Source organism: Xiphophorus couchianus, chromosome 9 (genome assembly GCF_001444195.1).
Source record: "Xiphophorus couchianus chromosome 9, X_couchianus-1.0, whole genome shotgun sequence".
NCBI lineage: Eukaryota > Metazoa > Chordata > Actinopteri > Cyprinodontiformes > Poeciliidae > Xiphophorus > Xiphophorus couchianus.
Genome location: NC_040236.1, coordinates 26,999,850 through 27,017,888, shown reverse-complemented (window position 1 = coordinate 27,017,888; position 18,039 = coordinate 26,999,850). Strand labels below are relative to the sequence as shown.

At 36.5% G+C, this 18,039-nt stretch overlaps 2 protein-coding genes across 3 annotated transcripts; one reads left to right on the top strand and one right to left on the bottom strand.

Annotated features, from left to right (window-relative positions):
• Nucleotides 1-3,133: 3,133 nt before the first annotated feature.
• Nucleotides 3,134-5,371, bottom strand: uba52 (ubiquitin A-52 residue ribosomal protein fusion product 1). Its single transcript, XM_028027352.1, has 5 exons — nt 5,253-5,371; nt 4,724-4,835; nt 3,917-4,003; nt 3,585-3,687; nt 3,134-3,293 (listed from the first exon to the last, which is right to left on the bottom strand). Exons 2-5 carry the CDS (start codon nt 4,824-4,826, stop codon nt 3,200-3,202), a joined length of 387 nt encoding a protein of 128 aa, XP_027883153.1. The 5' UTR covers nt 4,827-4,835; nt 5,253-5,371; the 3' UTR covers nt 3,134-3,199.
• A 1,301-nt stretch (nt 5,372-6,672) lies between these two features.
• LOC114150708 (uncharacterized) lies at nt 6,673-14,653 on the top strand. Of its 2 annotated transcripts, none has more exons than XM_028027329.1 (13): nt 6,673-6,814; nt 6,889-7,073; nt 7,339-7,448; nt 8,372-8,463; nt 9,344-9,453; nt 10,864-11,034; nt 11,297-11,406; nt 11,650-11,741; nt 12,415-12,515; nt 13,627-13,745; nt 13,943-14,129; nt 14,221-14,306; nt 14,455-14,653. In XM_028027329.1, exons 2-13 carry the CDS (start codon nt 6,908-6,910, stop codon nt 14,581-14,583), a joined length of 1,473 nt encoding a protein of 490 aa, XP_027883130.1. In that variant the 5' UTR covers nt 6,673-6,814; nt 6,889-6,907; the 3' UTR covers nt 14,584-14,653. The 2 variants fall into 2 exon arrangements, with proteins under 2 accessions (XP_027883130.1, XP_027883129.1); XM_028027328.1 differs by having other exon boundaries at nt 13,940-14,129.
• The last annotated feature ends 3,386 nt before the right edge of the window (nt 14,654-18,039 follow it).

Below are 18,039 nucleotides of genomic sequence, written 5' to 3'. Positions count from 1 at the left end.
ACAATATCTGCACTAGAAACTAGATAAAACTACTTGGTAATATTTCATATTTTTGCAGTGCTGCCTCAGGTCCAAACAGCACAACTCAGTAGTAAAGTGGTACTTAGCTGACCCATCTGTCAGCGTTACGATATGAACTCCAGATGCACAAAAACCATCGATTTCTTCTTTTTTTTTATGGCTTCTTTGCAACTGATGAGTTATTGATTTCTCCGTGACAGTTGTATAGGTACAAATAGGGTGCTGGGGTTTTGTTTTTTTTTTGCAGCTGATGAATCAGTGACAGCCAGAATGGTCATAAAGCATCAAGATGTGAAAACAGTTTGAGTACCAAACTGCATTATGATGTATTCAGTCATCTGAAAAAGTATTTAAACCTCTTGAGCTTTTCTGCTGTTTGACGCAGGACAACCACAAACTTCAGTGTTTTATTGGGATTTAATATTTTAGACTAATAAAGTAGAACATCATTGTGAGGTGGAAGGAAAATTATTTAAGTTTTAATAAAATCCAACTTGTCATATTCATTTGTATTCAGCCACCTTTACAAAAATGCCAGAAAGAGTTGCTTAAAGAAAGCCTTAAAGCAGCAGTAGTAACTTTATAAAAATATTTTTTTTACATATTTGTTAATACTGCCATCATGTCATGACAGTTTAATAAGAGACAGATAATCTGAAAAGATCTCCTCCTTGAGCTTCCTTTGCCTTTTGAAGAAATACACTGCTCCTGACCAAAGACAACCAATCAGAGCCAGGAGGAGGGTCATATTGCTGTCAATCAACCTCATGTACTCACTGCTAAATGTGTTAATGGCAGAGAAACAGCTTACCGTTTACCCGCCATCATCAGTGGCCATGCTAACTAGCCTAGCATTCACGACAAGTTATGTTGCGCTGCACTAAGTAGCTAATACCATAACAGTGCCTGAAAAGAATGCTAAGGGTAGTTAGCATAGCCACTGGTGACAGCGGATAAATGGTTTCTTGTAATGGTAAGTCGTTTCTCCATCATTAGCACAGTTAGTAGCAAGTACATGAGATTGATTGACAGCAATAAGATCATCTTCTGGGCACTGATGGATTGTTTTTGGTCAGGAGTCGTGCCTTTCTTCAAAAGGCGATAGCTCAGGGAGGAGCTGATTAGGGCTGTTGTAAAAGTATAATTTAGTAATCGAGGTACTCGAATCAGCTGGAAGAAGCTGATTGATCTTTTTACAGATTATCTGTCACGTATTAAACTGTCACAACATGGTGACAGCTTTAACAGATATGTAAAAAAATAATTATTTTTGTAAGTTTCATACTGCTGCTTTAACTACTTCATGCCAAAATCTACAGACAAGAGTGGCAGTACACTGATGGAGCCCATCACCATCTAAAGGGTGACTGGTGGTGGTGGCAGCATCATGCTGTCAACCTTTTATTTCTGGAAAACAAAATTGTACCTACAGAAAACTTACACCTGGATTAAGGTCCTAAAATTCCCTATTTAAAGTTCAGACTTGAATTAAATTGAGAATCATTGTGAAAACTTGAAAACTGATGTTCCTCACATTTAATTCTGATTTCATTTATTTTCCTTACACTTGATTTTCTGCATTATAAAATCCAAACAAAATTGTGTAACAAAATGTGAACATTAAGCGGTACGAGTCGCTGCATGTTGAGTTTTGATTTAGTCATTTGACTTATAGTTTAAATAAAATCTCAGCTGTTCTGATTTTTAAGTCACATTAACACTACAAGCATTTCTTCAGCCTCGTTGCCAATCAAAGGATCAAAACTCAGCTGCTGCCTGCAACCGATCCAGCAATACTCCTAACAGAGCTGCATGTTTGTAGAAAATGGAAGTCATGTGTAGATTGAGACCTTTGCAAAACCTTTCATGATTTTTTCATGGTGTTAATAGGTTATGATGAATTGCCACCTTGTGTAAAAGGAGAGAAGGAAAAAAAACGCTCTGCAAGGTTAATGTCAGACATTTGCATCAGAACAGCCTCGTCTCTGACTTCTGCACAGCGACCTTGTAGATTCATTAGACTGGGGCAGAAACAGGCAGGATGCCCTCTACTGCTAACAGACCAGACTTCATGTAGGTTTAGTCAACATTCAAACATTTAACATGCAGATCGTGACATAAGTATCAGAGGAAAGTTAATAACTGAACGTTTGGAGTATTTAAATTTGCTGTTTTTTTCTCTAAATCTGCTTGTAATGAAGAGTAAAAGCAGGATTTTGTATCCCTCGTGTGAGTGTATACTTTTTGAAATACTAGAAGGCGGGACAAAAGATGTAGCAAACATGAAATTGTCTTTTCTTTCATACATTAGGATAAAGACTATAAAAGGATGCGCTACCTGCAAAAGAGCAGCGCCAAAGATTTTCCGCTGAACAGAAACAAACTCCACCTGAAGGAATCTGATGTTCGCCTCCATTAAATTTAATTTTTCCAGGTTTTCTAGGACTCCAAATACCTCAGAACTGTCCATGGAGTAGAGGCAAGCCGCCCAACAGGAAGTGTACCGACGACTAAACTATCAGTGTTAAATAAATCTTTAATGGGATTTGATGAGATGATTTCATTATATTTGTACTGAGCTGTTTTAAACATTAAACCGTTGCCCTGCAATAACTCTGCTGTGGTTCTTTTAATGGAAAAAGATAATTTGTTTCTTACAATTTCTACAGAAATGAAATCTTCAGGATTTGTAACGCGTTATAAAGGTTCATTTAGCTACTTAGAAAGTGAAATACCTAACAGTTTAAATATAAAAGTACATAAATTTAGGTATTTTTATACATTTGATTTCTGAAATTATTGCTGAACTAGTTGCTCTTTCCTTGTAGTGTCTTAATGAGCTCATCCATGTGATATTCGGTTTTCTGCTCAGACCAGTAAGTTCTGGAAAAGTTCAGCTACAAACTCCAGGAAGTCACGTAATGAGTTATCCAGGACAGAGGGGGAAAGTTTCTGCGAACAGAAATAATGCGAACTCCTCACCTATCTTCCACCTTCATCTGAGAACATTTGGCGAACTGTAATAAAGATCATTGGACCAGCTGTGGCTTATTCCAGGTAATTATGTCATCATTATGCAGCAGGCGAAGGGACTGAATAACACACACCAGGCTGGAAACATAATTTTCTTATTTATTTTAAAGCAAAATGGCGCACAGTGCCAATCCAACCAAAGTGTTTACTTCAGCTTCTTCTTGGGGCGAAGGTTGTTGGTGTGTCCGCACTTCTTCTTGCGACAGTTCACAGCACGAGGGTGCAGACGGGCGTAGCACCTGGGAGGAAAAATGATCTGTTTTTCAACAACTCACACATTGAAAGATGTAGTTCTATTAAAATCGCATTAAAGTCAGAATGTATTGCATCAAAAATCTATTAAATACAGAAAAACTTAGATGTGGCAGAAATTAAAATAAGTGAAAAACTAAAGTTATTTTAAGTTTAAGACTAAACGTTATCTTAATATTCAGCAGTATAAATGCAAAATTGCTTAGTCTGAATATGGTGACTTAAATTAAAAGCAATTTTGCACATAACGGCGCAAATTTCTGCATAACTCGACTTACTTGCGGCAGATCATCTTGTCGCAGTTGTACTTCTGGGCCAGCTGTCTGAGTGACGGCTCAATGATGCCGCCACGCAGACGGAGAACCAGGTGGAGGGTTGATTCTGGAACACAACAAAAACAAATTTTTATACCTCAAAGAGATTTCAAAACTATTTCCCAAACAACTTAAAATACTTATATGTTACATTTACATGAGGAATATCAGACCTACAGAAAGACTCGTGCTTTCTAATGTTGACACAACCTAATCCTACAGATTATTTGCCATGGTTTATGAGGTCATGACTCTGTTTTAGTTCTTCTGTGCATTTTGGGATATTCAGGCCTCACCTTTCTGGATGTTGTAGTCTGACAGTGTGCGTCCATCTTCGAGCTGTTTTCCAGCAAAGATCAGACGCTGCTGATCTGGGGGAATACCTGCAAACACAAACAAATTACTTATTGACTGAGTCCCAACATTTTAAAAACCATTTTAAATGCATAGAAATGTATATAAACTAACCCTGATTAAAACACAAACTGAATTTTCCTAGTTTTTTCGCTTTTCCATTTTCTTCAGAGATCTGTGATGGCACATTTCCAATAAGCCCACAAACTAAAATACTGATGATAAATGTAATAAGACAAAGAAAAAGTTGCATATTAATATGAATTAGTGAGCAAACTTTTGGTTCACAGTTGCATTCTTGTTACAGTTTTAAGGTTCGCTACAAAGTAAACAAAGCCAGATCATTTGGCATTTTCCATTGCCGTGGCTGTGAAATAAAACTGACAAACAAAATACCCCATTACACTGTAACTAATTTGACATTTTGGCCTAATCAAACAATTGATTAAAGACAATTTACTGACATTTGTGGTAAACTGAAATAGCTTCAAGTTTTACTGAAAAATCTTAAAAGTTTAAGAATTTTTTTGAGGTACTAAATCATGAGCTCAAATTTAGCAATAAATTATCCCACACTTTGATTTAACTTAAACTTAAATAGATAACATTTATTTAAATCCTCTTCCAGGTTAGGTCATTTGTTTTGGCATCTTTAGAAATGTTGCCAACATACCTGTGATAATGATAGAGTAGAAAATAAAGTAATATTTTTCTCTACAGCTGAGTGCGGTGAAGATGCTAGAACTCACCTTCCTTATCTTGGATTTTTGCCTTGACATTTTCGATAGTGTCGCTGGGCTCAACCTCAAGGGTGATGGTCTTCCCCGTCAACGTTTTCACGAAGATCTGCATGTTTGCAGGCTGGAGGAAACAAACGCTGGTCAGATTTGACGTACGGTTAGCTCTTTCAATGACGTCTCAAAGCCGTTAAGAGTTCACATTATTCTCACACACAATCTACATAAACGCTAATCTTTATGCTGGTCATATATTTGTTACCTAAAATGACGTAGATGTATCTGCAGGGCCACTAGACTAATATGAAACGTAGCACTAGCCGTTAGCTCGGTGAACTGGTTGAAAGGCCGCGCCACATGCCTGTCGGTAACGTAAAATTTAAATACGATTACGCTAATTCTGTACCTAAAACACTAATAATACTAACATAACAGGTAATATTTTTAACTTAATACACGACGCAGCAAAATATTTTTTGTATAAAAGTGTTCAATACAGTTAAAAATCCTAAATTAAAACCCGACCAAAACGTGTACCCACCCGGCCGCTAGCTGAGCCTCAACGAAAAGAGAGCGGAAGAAAATGCCGCTGATCTACGTCACTTCCGTTCTTTTGGTTACATTGGAGAAAAAGACAATATTATGTTTTTTTTCTTTCTACAAAACAGTTTTAATCTTTAATCAACATTTCACCGCATCCATACATTTGGTTTTAAATTTTTGACATTTATTATTTGCTATAATTTGAAATATTACTGAACTGAAATGGAATCTGACTGACCTCTGCCGTTGCCATGGAGAAATTGATTTTACGTGGCAGGGCGAATGTAGCTAGGTGGTACAGCTAGTAAAACTTGGATACAACTTCACTTATTTGAGCCTCCTGGGTCGCTGTAAATTTGAAAACATTTTTTAAAATATACATAGGTACTTTATTTTTCACATATTTTCAGGTGTGGGTACAGTAAATGGCGTAAGATTTATCTCAGCTTGTTTATTGAATCAATCAAATCAATCAAATTTTATTTGTATAGCACATTTCAGCAGCAACGCATTTCAAAGTGCTTTACATCATATCAAACACAGAAACACAATGCAACATAGAATCAACAATCAAAACACGACATTAAGTCAGGTTCCATCAATAAATTTGTAATTGATTACGTTTCAAATACAAGTGGGTTTTTAGTCGAGTTTGCATCCATAAAAGGTTTGAAGAGGAATTTAAATCAGAATGTCGTTATGCACGTATAAAGGAAAACCAAAAAAAAAAAAAAATCTCCATGTCAAATGCCTTATAAAAGTAAAAAGAATTATCTATGTCCAAATGACACTGGTGAATTAACTGCCTTAAAGATGCAAAACAACCTTTCCCACTTCCAACTTACCCTGCAAAAAATAAGAAGTAAAATTTAATTTGTAGATATAGAATGACTTTTGTCATATTCAAGTCAGTTTTAATCACTAAGCAGTCCATTGAAGGATTACACTTTTGATATTTACAATGAAGACTAGTATAAATACTGAAATTGATTTAAAAATGTTATGTATAATTTTTCCATTGCTATTTCTAATAAGCTTTTTGTACTTTATCTTTGTATTTTTGCATTTTCTTTCTAATTAGATTATTTTAAAAACTGTGGGAAAGTCTCCTTAGGCCATTGAAGCATGAGCAAAGGTGCATTACATCATGTTGCATCATTTTTTCCTTTGCTTTAAAAGATTTTGCCACCTCCCTAATTGCTACATGTCCCTTTGTAGATTTACACTCAATGAAAATGAAATTTTTTTTCTATTGTTTTCATTTTGACAGGTTATTTGACACCATGTCTTGAGTTTGTTTCTTTGCAGTAGCAGCAAACAACTTTATCATGTTCCACAGCACAGAAGTTTCCACGGTGAGGCATTGTAGCATTTTTCAAATGCTCTGAAACCACATAACTTAAGCAAAGAAGCTCCAAGAAGGACTCTCTAGATCTGCTGAGACAGAAATTAGCCATATGCTAATGCAACTCATATATGGGTAGACTGAGACTTTCAGCTTGGAGGCAGCAGAACAGTATTCTCAGACCATCAACAGCTTAGAAACCACAAATACCTGAGGTAGGTGTCCCGCTGCATCGTTTTCCATGGATAACCTGCAGCAGAATAACTCTAACATGTCTACAAACTTTCAGGCAAAGGGAGACTTTTACCATGGAGTCCCAGGGATTAACCCACCATCAGCTATTTGCCAAAACATTTAAACCTACAGACTCAACAATATTCAAGTCAGTGGAGCATGTTCCTGAAACCATCACACATGGCTGTTATGTTCCACAACCTCTATCAAAATTAGTCAAATGTGGAGCTAAACATTTAGGTATGTCACAGTCTTATGTGTTATTTAGATTTGCCTTCTGAATTCATATAGCTGCAGTGATTATTTGAATATTTACCAGATTTTGCCAAGATTAGCTTTTTAAAAACAAGTTAAAAATTGAACAGTGAACTTATTAACCGTATGTACCTCATAATGAGTAACACTAAAATCAAAGTAGTGAGGGTTTATTACTTGATCTTGTTGTCGGTAATGTTTAACAAACGTCAAATCATGCTTTTGTTTTGGTTTTTGTTTTTCTCTGTAGAAGAAGGTTTTCCAACGATAAAAGGAGATCCACGCACTTTAAACTTTATCACCCAATACAAAGATGCTTATAAGAAACATCTTCACCAGCGTGTGCAGCCTGTTGGAAAGGTACTTCACAAGATTTATGGCGGGAATAAAGTCATTAAGTTCGGAGATAATTTAATGGGAGAACAGCTGACATTGTTTCAGAAACTCTCCATAACAGCATAGTTACCCAGAAATTCAACATTATAACTGTTATATAAACTATCAAAGGAGCTTTTCAGTTTCTTGGTTAGTTTGTATTTAGATCACAATTTATATATATGGATTGATAAAAATACACAAATTTAAAAAAAGAAAGGAGCTGTGATTTGATACATTTTATTGGTTGTTCACCTAATTTGGTAATGTGCTCTCTATGAACTTCAAATGAATAATCCATGATTTTTATGTTTACCTGGAATATAAATATAACCCAGAGAACAGGTGCTCATTTGGTCTGTGAATTGGAAAAAAATAGTAGAAAATTACCTTCAGGTCCAGCAGATGAGAGTCAGTTTGGAAAAGTTTACACCAAGACGGCTTTTCGTAGTTTTCTGTTCAAATGGAAGAGACAGTTTGTGTTCATTAGACACAAGTGTGACACATGTGACAGTTAGTTGTTGCAAAATGAACTAACTAACTAACTTACTTACTCACTCACTTACTTACCTTTATCTAACCAACTAACTTTTTCCTTACTAACTAATTTAGTTACTTACTTACCTTTTCTTACTAACTAACTTACTGACTTACGTTTTCCTTCCTTCCTTTTTCTCTTCCTTTCTTCCTTCCTTCTTTCCTTTTTCTCTTCCTTCCATTCTTCTTTTGTTTTTCTTCCTTTCTTTCCTTCCCTTCTTCCTCCTCTCCTTCCTTCCTTGTCTATCCTGGTAGATGTTTGTGTATCCTGTAGCCCATAAAACATTGTTAGAACTAATTTTAGTTAGGAATCCACTATAAAATAACTGATTAAAGTTATTTTGACTAAAAACTTTTTGTTTGTTTTTCAGCATTTCTCCAGCATCACTATAGGTGACCCTGGGAAAGGTTCAGAAACAAAGACAATGTACAGAGCATCCTACCCCCAGCTCAATCTCACCAGGTACGAAACTTTTCTCCACCTCTGGAAAGTTTCTTTTAAATTACTCAGTTAATTTAAACGTGTCTTTTCAACTAACTTTACTATCTTAAAATGTAATAATCTGTCATTAGAAGAGTTCAGTAATGCTTAATATTTTTCACCTCAAAGTTATTTATCCCAGATATAGAAAATAGAAAACCTTAAAGGTTTATGCTGTCACGCAAACAACTGACAAAATTGGTGGTGAAAATGTGGAGAGGGATGTTAAAACTTGAATACTAATCATTTTCAAAAAAGTAAAAAACCCAGATTCAATAGTTGAAGGACATTTCTGAATGTGGAAGGACTAAAGTGCTACTTAGCCTTAAGAAAACCACTCAGCAGTAGAGAAACTCAATAAACTGTTTCAATTTGCAACAGGAAGGATAAAGGACAGACTTTGGATCTCTAAAAAAAATCGTTGAGTGTTAAACGTTAAGAGTTGTTCTGTTTCACATTCATGGCTGTATCAGTGCAAGCAGGACATCAATATCAGGAATTATCAGGTTCAGATTGTGAGAGAGCGTTTCAAAGAGCAAGAGACATTATGTTGAAGCGTGGATCAGTCCAAACTTTAACCCCAGAGAGGATAATTAAAGGAGTACTGGAGAAAAATTATTTTTAATTCAATAACAAATAAAAGAGAAAGAAAAAATCACTTTGGTATGTTGCGTTGAAACACTGAAATCTTTCTACAAACGTTGAAAAGTTAAAGTTTGTTTGCGATATCACTGTGCATGGTTGTTTTCTTTATGGCCAGGCAACGTTAAGTTATTGCAATTTTGAATCTTATTGTTGCTTTTTGAAAAATGATGATCTTGTATTTTTCTTGTTTGTAATTAACAAAAGAACAATTGAATAGTTTTCGCAGAGAGCCGAAGAAGAAAGATAATACGGTGCTCAACCAGAGCGATGTCTTTAAACGCGGCCTGACCTCGACCTTCAAAGATGACTTTAGAGCCCACAAAGTTGGTATGTTTTTACTTATTATGAGTTTAGGTCTGTTAAAATGGCTTTTAGATACAATGATACAGTTTAACAAGATGAAAGTGAACCGGAAAATGAATGTGGAGCATTTTGCCATTTAAAGTTAAGAAAAAAAGGTGTTGAATATGTTAATTTGTCTCAGTAAATATGTTTCTCAAGGGCTAATCCACATCAAACTCACAGGTAGTCTACACTTAACAAGAAAAACAAAAATTTGGTTGTAAATTATGTGTAATAAATGAAAATCATTGAAGAAATCAATTGACCCTTTGCAACTACGTCACCTAATCATTCAAGGCGCCATGATGGACGTCAGAAGTGAGGGACGGGATTATTGAACAGAGCGACTTACGTTGTTTTCCCAAGTTGTTTTTGCCAGTTTATTTATGGTTTCTACTTGTTCACCTCAAGCTAATTTGTCGGTGAACGTAACACACCTGGTCGGGGCTCATAGATGGAGGTATTTACAGACGCTAGAAACAGTTAGCTTACAAACCGACCCGAACCTCCTCCCTCCTGACTGTTGATCTAATTACCTACTAAGCCTGAATTCACACCACATGATTTATATCATTATAAATCATGATATAAATCATGATATATAATGATATAAATCATGATATAAATCATGATATCATGATGATCTATATCATCATGATATAAACCTTTGGCGTAAGGTTTCCCCTTACACTGAAGCAATATTAAAAACGTACAGAAGACGAGATGTTAACTGGTTTATTCCTTACATGCTAGGCTACATTACGGCGCGACATTGTCTCCATGGTTACCAATGGCTAGACGAGTACCTTCTCCATAATGCGATATTTGATATCTTTCTAATCATACTTATTAATTATATAAACGATAGTCTTTTTACCCTGTAAGGTGTTCCCTGCTAATCCACGATTTGACAGAATGATTGACGGCTGCTATCCATCGCCGCTGCGTATCTTTCCTCATTAAAAGTTATTCAGTAAAATGACAAATTTGCTTTGCATCCTTGTCCATTTGTGCAGTGAATCGCACTGCACTCTATGACCATTTCTACAGTGAAATCAAGTAAATAAAAGCGATATTAGGCTAGAGATGTCTGTTTTTTGACAGGCTTTACATGAGCGCGTTGGTTGTTTTGACGTCCGTCATGGCGGAGCGGGCCGAGTTCTGAAGAGCGTAAAGTCATGTGCAAAGGGTTAATACTGAAAAGAAGCTACAAAACAGCTTAGGAACCACCGAAATTAGTCATTATTTAGAGAGCAATTCTCATATCATAGTGAGATTACTAGAGCTGTTTATGCCATAAACAGCTCATGTACCCCACACATACCTGAGACAGGTGTCCTGATTCATATTTTGCTATGCATAATCTGCACAAGGATAACTCTAACATGCTTGCAGACCTTCAGGGAATCTCCTCCCAGCAGTTTACTGGTCACCAGAGAGCTACTAGCAACTTTCAACCAAAAATAAGCATCCAGTCGCTGGAAGATATTCCTAAAAGCATGACACAAGCCAGCTTTATTCCACATCCACCATCAAAACTGGTAAAACCCAAAGTCAGTCATTTAGGTATGTTGTTCACTTTTGCTTCATGATTTAAATGAAAAGCTATGCTAAATTATGAATGAATGGCCACAGGATTTATTTGAATATTTACCAGATTCTACTAAGATTAGCTTTCCAACAACAAGTTAAACATTGAACAATGAACTATTTAACCTTATGTCCCTTGTAATGAGTAACACTAAAATCATTGCAGCGAGGTTTATTTCTTGATTCTGCTGTTGGTAATGTTTAACTCATGTCAAATCATGTTTTTTTTTCTCTGTAGAAGAAGGTTTTCCAACAATAAAAGGAGATCTACGCGCTCTCAACTTTCTCTCCCAATACAAAGACACCTATAGGAAGCATCTTGTCCAACCAGTAGAGCTAGCTGAAAGGGTACTACACAAAAATATGGTGGAAATAAAAACATTCACTTCTGAGATAATTTTAGAAACTCTCCATAGCAGCACTGGGAACAGATTTATACAGTCAATTATTATAGAACTATTAAGCTAGAATGTGGCTGAATGAACTAGTCTGATCAGCTTTAAAATGTATGAAATGATTGTTTCTGGTGAAAATATCTTATAGAAATTTACAATTAACACTAGATTAAAAGTTTTTCTTGTTGTTTTTTAGCATTACTCCTCTGTCTGTATGGGTAATCCTGCAAAGGGTTCAGAAACACAGACATCATATTCATCGGCATTCCCTCAGATCTCTGTCAACAGGTCAGAAAGTTTTCTGGAAGGTTTGTTGTAAATGACTCGGTTTATTTTAAAAACACAACTAATTTCATTATGTTGAAAGGTAATAATTTGCCGTTTAGTAAAACATAAACAGTCATGGGGATAAATGTTAAAACTTAAATAAGTTAGAGTCATAACTAATCATTTTCGAGGAAGTAAAATAGATGAAAGTGTTGTCTTTTCACTCAGCAGTGAAGAAACTGAATAAACCGCTTCAGTTTGCAGCAGGGAGGATAAAGAGCAGACTTTGGATCTCTAAAAAAAGATAGTTGAGTGTTTAAAGTAAAGACTTGTTCTGTTTCACATTCATGGCTGCATCAGTGCAAGCAGGACATCAAAATCAGGAATTATCAGGTTCAGATTGTGGAAGAGCGTTTCAAGGAGCAAGAGACATTATGTTGACGCGTGGATCAGTCCAAACTTTAACCCCACAGAGGATAATTAAAAGTTATCCCGTTTAAGATTGACAACTTTTTACTGCAATAACAAAATAAAAAGCAAAAACATTTTGAAAAACTGAAAGCTTTAATATCTATGTATTGTTCGGCACCATTAAATACTTATAAATTGGAATCTTTTTGTTGCTTTTAAAAAATGTTGGTCATCTTGTATTTTCTTATTAATGAACAAAATAACGATTGAAACTTTTTTACAGCCCAACAAAGCCGATAATTCAGGATGAGTTGAGACCCAGATATGACTACAAAGACAGCTGGGCCACCTCCTTCAGAGATGAATTTAAATCCCACAAAGTTGGTACGTGCTTCCTCATTTTGACTTCTGTCCTGCTGAAATGGCTTCCGGATATAATAATGCAGTTCACTCAGTGAATTAGACACAGACAGCTTTACAACAGTGAAACTGTGGAACATTTGGCCATTTACAGCGAGTAGAAAGTGTTGACTATGTAATTTTTCTCAGTAAACATGTTTCTAATGGTCTTCCAACAATAACTGAGGAAATCTACCCACAAAAAGAAACCTGCAAAAATTAGGCCCTAAATTATGTGTAATAAATAGAACATGGGAAGAAAAAAATCTTTTAAAAAACCTGCAAAATAGCTTGGAAATCCAAGAAACCAGCTGAGATCTGTCAGCATTTAGATAGCAATCCTGCTCTTATTTTCAGATGAGAAGAGCTGGTTTAGGCCAGACCGATAGTTGATCATCAGGTTTCTCATTATATACAAATCAATAAAAGCAAAAAACTCTGTGAAGATCTCGGCATCCTTGCTTTTGCAAAACCTTCATAACAGTTGATCCTGATGTTTAAACTCCTGAATGTTCCCAGTCATTCTGCTGCAAAAACTGAAGAAGCTGAGTTTCCTCAAACTTTAACTCTCTTTGCAACAAGAATAAACAATGAAAAAAGCAGAGAAACCATTGAAAACAATGGTTGGTTGGGTTTAACAGATGTATTGCCAATAAACATTTTAACCGCTAGATGTAGAGCACTGTTAAACACTTTTCAACATCCAATTTTTTTAATAGAATATAGAGATGTTTTAAGTGACACTCATTTTACTTTGTTATGTTGTTTCTGAGTGGTGTACATCTAATGTTCTACCAGAAAGAAATATCTTGGTTTAAAAAAAAGCATTTACATCTAAATCCTCCAGCAGTGTGAATAAGTCTCGCTTTACTGTAACTTGGAGGTTTCTGGTGTGAATTTCATGTCAATAGATACAATAAAACTAATTTTTCCAGCTATATTTACGTCTAGACTCAACACAACTAAAGTTTTACAATAAAAAATTATGTGTGACTCTGTACCACATTATATATATAGCAACATTTTATGAATAAATCAAGACAACTGATAAAATATTAGCGCATTAATTAATCTAATTTTGTTTCGTTGACTACAGAGCCTATTGTCATAGTAAAACCAGCCCAGTGTGCCAGCTATCTGCCCTTTGTTGACACTAACAAGGAGCAAAGCGGAGAAAAGATTCATGTCACCACCAACAGCATCTTCTTCTCAAGTGTAAGCTTACTAATCTTACTTTTTACAGTTTTTATGTATTTATATTACCACAAACATGACATAGTTCTTAATTCTTAACTGTTAAATTCATAAAAGGCCAGCTTGGGACCTTTCATAGAGCCTGGGAGTTTTATTTAATGTAGATTATTTTTGATTCAGTAATCTGAAGGTGTCACATTTTACTCACACTCCAGCAGAACGGCTCACAGCCTCCAACGAGTTTACCTGATCCCGGCTTGATTACGAAAAGTAACGTCTATTTTGGCCCAGAAAGTGTGTCAACAGAAAGCTACAAACCCCAAAAAACTGAGCAGAGCATCCAACAGGAAGTAGATCAACCCAAAGTAACTACCTATCCGAAGAGTAACATTCTGACCGGACCAGGTATGTGTAGAAATAGTAATAATAATAATAATAAAAATAGTAATAATAATAATAATAATAATAATACTTTGTTGACTTCCTTGTTTTTCAGATTTGGGGCCAAAAATCACCATCACAATGGCTGAATACAAGCCTAAGAAGATCACCCTACAGCAGCAGTGTGAGTCGCAGCAAAAGGTGAGGAATCACAAAATAAAATCCCCCATCAAACTTCCTGCTGCAGTGACTGATAACACTGCCCTTATAAAAGCTCAAGTGCTTACATCTCTGCATGTGCAGGAATGTCTAAGCTTGGTGATTAATCTGCTCTCTGTAAACCAAACAGACCAACTTCAAGTTCCCGCTGGGCGACATGGATTTCAGCACAAACCACAAGGATGACTACATTGTGAGACCGTTGTTCCCGCCGCCTGCTCAGTACGACCAGCGCTACAGCAATGTGAAGCTGAGATGACTGCGAATCAAAGCAGGATTTCAATTCCTAATAAATATTTCTGAACAGTTTTAAAACAGTAAGAAGCAAATATGCAATGTATTTCAATAATTTGAGGTATTTTGATGTTTTCCAAATATTTTCTAAATGTTACGTTAGAAGTCAAGGAATGTCGGAGTCAGACCAAACTTGGGATTTAAAAGTTGCTTTTATTTTTCCACTTGAACATGTAGCCTACAAAGCAAAAAAAGGGATTAAAGGCCAGACTCTTTGCGGGGGAGAGCCCATATTTACGGTGCTTTTACACCTGATAGACTCGGTCAGACTGGGGGCCAAAATTACAACATTTGCTACATTTTCAGCTGCTGCGGTTTGTTTTCACACTGTGCTGTATTAGACGATTCAAAGTCTTTAAAATAATTGGTTCCTGGGCACGGCGGTGGCGAAGAGGTAAAGCGCGACCCATAAGTCCTCGACAGGTTTGAATCCCGGCCAGATCATCTTTGCTGCATGTCTTCCCTCTCTCATAACACACTTTCCTGTCTGACAACTGCTAATAAAGGCAACCAGAGCCAACAAACCAGAGCCCCTATTTGCCTGTGGGGGCGCTGCACCAAGAAGCACTAAAGGAAACGACACAAAAACCTCTGAAGAAGACTTGATTGCAACTTCCTTCTTCAGGAAAAGTAAACAAAAATGGAGTGGCGTCTGGTTTTAGCAGTTGCAGGATTTCTGTTTTTTTTCTTTGGCCAAAAACGACGAGCTGTTTCTCCCGTCATATTTACATTTGTTTTGGTTGTTCTTACCCAGAATGCTCAGCGCTATAGTCTGCTTCCTGCTTTTGGAGCCGTCTCCAGTCCGCTTGCATCCACATATGCTTTCAAATCACATCAGAGTTCACATCAACCGAACCGAGACCGAGCTTTTTAAGTGCACCAGAGTTTGTTTTTTTTGGTACAGGAGTTCGGTTAACGTGGACTGAACAGGGCTGGTGTGAACGCAGCCTTTGTGTTCCCAGATCCTCCAGTCTTTTTAGGAATAACAAAGACTTAAATTGTTCACCTCACCAACCCGACTAAACGTCTCTCTTACAATGAACTGCAGACAAATTCTCAGAATCCAAATAAACCAATTCCCAGAAAAGTGAAATATTGAAGCAGAGAGCAACCACTGCTTTAGCTTAAACATAAACTGTTAGCATCTCCTTCAATGGAAGCAGCTTCAAATATTAATGTGGTTTTTCCTCTCTGAAGGCATTTAGAAGTACTAAGAAGGTTACTGTTTTGCAGAAAGATCCCCTCCTGGCTGCCCTACACCTCCACCCTGTTTACACTGTAAATTTATGTGAGCATTGAAGGTTACTGTCTGCCGATAAAAACAAACCATGTTGAAGCAATAACAGAGCCCTGAGCCTGAGAAGGTGAAAAAAGGGGGAATATTGACAGGAAGGTGAGCAGCTATAAATAAACTGAACACGGAGTTCAACAACCTGGCAAAAAAGCAACCAAAACAGTTCTGGCCAGAATGGTCCGGTGATGCAAGAAACAGGGCTAAAGGTCACCAAAACCGTTTCTTCCCAGAAATAAATCAGCAAATACTGGAAATTTTTTTCAAATTTTAAACATTTTTGATGTTTAAAGCAATTCCAACATTTTTATTTGAAGCCTTAATTTTAATCATTTAACAATTACAATACAGCAGTGCTGGAAAGTCAGCTGGGAGATTATATTCAAAATTAATTTTATAGAATTATTATTTTTTTTTGTCTGACATTAAATGAGACTGAAGTGTTCATGTGTAAGGCCACACCAGATCACAAAAATTATATTTTTTTCTAAACCACAGAATGAGGGTATTTTCTATTCAGTATAAATGTGTGCGGGCTGCACAGTGAGTGGCTGTTGCCTTGCAGCAAGAAGGTCCTGGGTTTGATTCCTGGCCCAGGGTCTTTCTGCATGGAGTTTGCATGTTCTTCCTGTGTGTGCATGGGTTCTCTCCAGGCACTCCGGCTTCCTCCCAAGGTTCAAAAACATGACTGTTAGGTTAATTGTTCTCCCTGAGTGTGTGAGGATGGTTGTTTGTCCTGTCTGTCTCTGTGTTGCCCTGCTAGGGACAACGGTGTAAGAAGATGGATAAATGTGTGCTCTGTGTTTCTTAGGATTGTTTTTCATTTAATGACGGTCTTGTGGCCAACATTTAAATTTTAGTTTCATCAGACCACAGGGAGGGTCACCAAACATTTAATTTGTCTCTGAGTGCTTTTGAAAACTAGAATCAGGTTTTCTGTAGCTATTTGAATCATGGCTTCTTCTTTCCTGGGTGGCATGTCTCTTTATGGACTATTCCACATGGAGGCCATTCTTTTAAACTTTTGATCAGAATCGTGAAGTCAAAATGACTTTATTACCAAAAAAAGGTATTTTACCTTGTCAGCAATAAACTAAGCATGTGATATTTTAATTAAACAAATAAAGTAGTCAGATTTGTTGATAGAAAGGGAAGTGTAAGTTATTCCAGGTCTAAAACTTAAAAAGGGCTTTGCATGTTTTCCTTGTTAAAATAAATAAATTTACTTCTTTTCCTATTTATCAATTGAAATAAAACAACAACAATATAGTCAATTCTAGTCAATAAAATCACGATTTATGTCACTCTTTCTTTGAAAATGCTTGCTGTAAACAGTCAAGTTTATTAAATTAATTGAAATCCGATTTGGGAGCAGCAAAGTTTTCTTTTGAGTAAAAGATATGCAAGAGAATGTAAAAAGCCTGGTTAGTTATAGACAAATACTTTATTAATCCATCCATCTTCCGTGCACCCTTGTCCCTAATGGGGTCGGGAGGGTTGCTGGTGCCTATCTCCAGCTACGTTCCAGGCGGGAGGCGGGGTACACCCTGGACAGGTCGCCAGTCTGTCGCAGGGCAACACAAAGACATACAGGACAAACAACCATTCACACACAAACACACACCTAGGGAGAATTTAGATAGACCAATTAACCTAACAGTCATGTTTTTGGACTGTGGGAGGAAGCCGGAGTACCCGGAGAGAACCCACGCATGCACAGGGAGAACATGCAAACTCCATGCAGAAAGACCCCGGCCGGGAATCGAACCCAGGACCTTCTTGCTGCAAGGCAACAGTGCTACCAACTGCGCCACTGTGCAGCCCCTTTATTAATCCCAAAAGGAAATTAATATTTTTTACTGTAAGAATATTTTACTTTGCCTGGGATAATTTTGTTGTGTCCCTTCATATTTAAATTAATCCTCTTTATGTCTTAGATTACATCTTATTTTATTATTATTATTATTATTATTATTATTATTATTATTATTATTATTATTATTATTATTATTATTTTAAAAGAAATGTGTCTTTAAAAAATATAACATTGTAATGTGCAAAAGCCCTGAGAGTCTGAAGCGTTCAACATAAAAACAGCGGCGTGTTTAAAACCACGCTTTGGCTGTCACG

Bases quoted from the DNA above. Each gene is read 5' to 3' on its own strand.
- uba52 (XM_028027352.1), bottom strand. From the start codon at position 4,826: ATGCAGATCTTCGTGAAAACGTTGACGGGGAAGACCATCACCCTTGAG. The intron at 3,688-3,916 runs GTGAGGCCTGAA...GTTGTGTTCCAG, and splicing joins AGACTACAACATCCAGAAAG to AATCAACCCTCCACCTGGTT. The intron at 3,294-3,584 runs GTAAGTCGAGTT...TTTTCCTCCCAG, and splicing joins GACAAGATGATCTGCCGCAA to GTGCTACGCCCGTCTGCACC.
- LOC114150708 (XM_028027328.1), top strand. From the start codon at position 6,908: ATGGAGTCCCAGGGATTAACCCACCATCAGCTATTTGCCAAAACATTT. The intron at 7,074-7,338 runs GTATGTCACAGT...TTTTCTCTGTAG, and splicing joins ATGTGGAGCTAAACATTTAG to AAGAAGGTTTTCCAACGATA. The intron at 12,516-13,626 runs GTACGTGCTTCC...CGTTGACTACAG, and splicing joins ATTTAAATCCCACAAAGTTG to AGCCTATTGTCATAGTAAAA.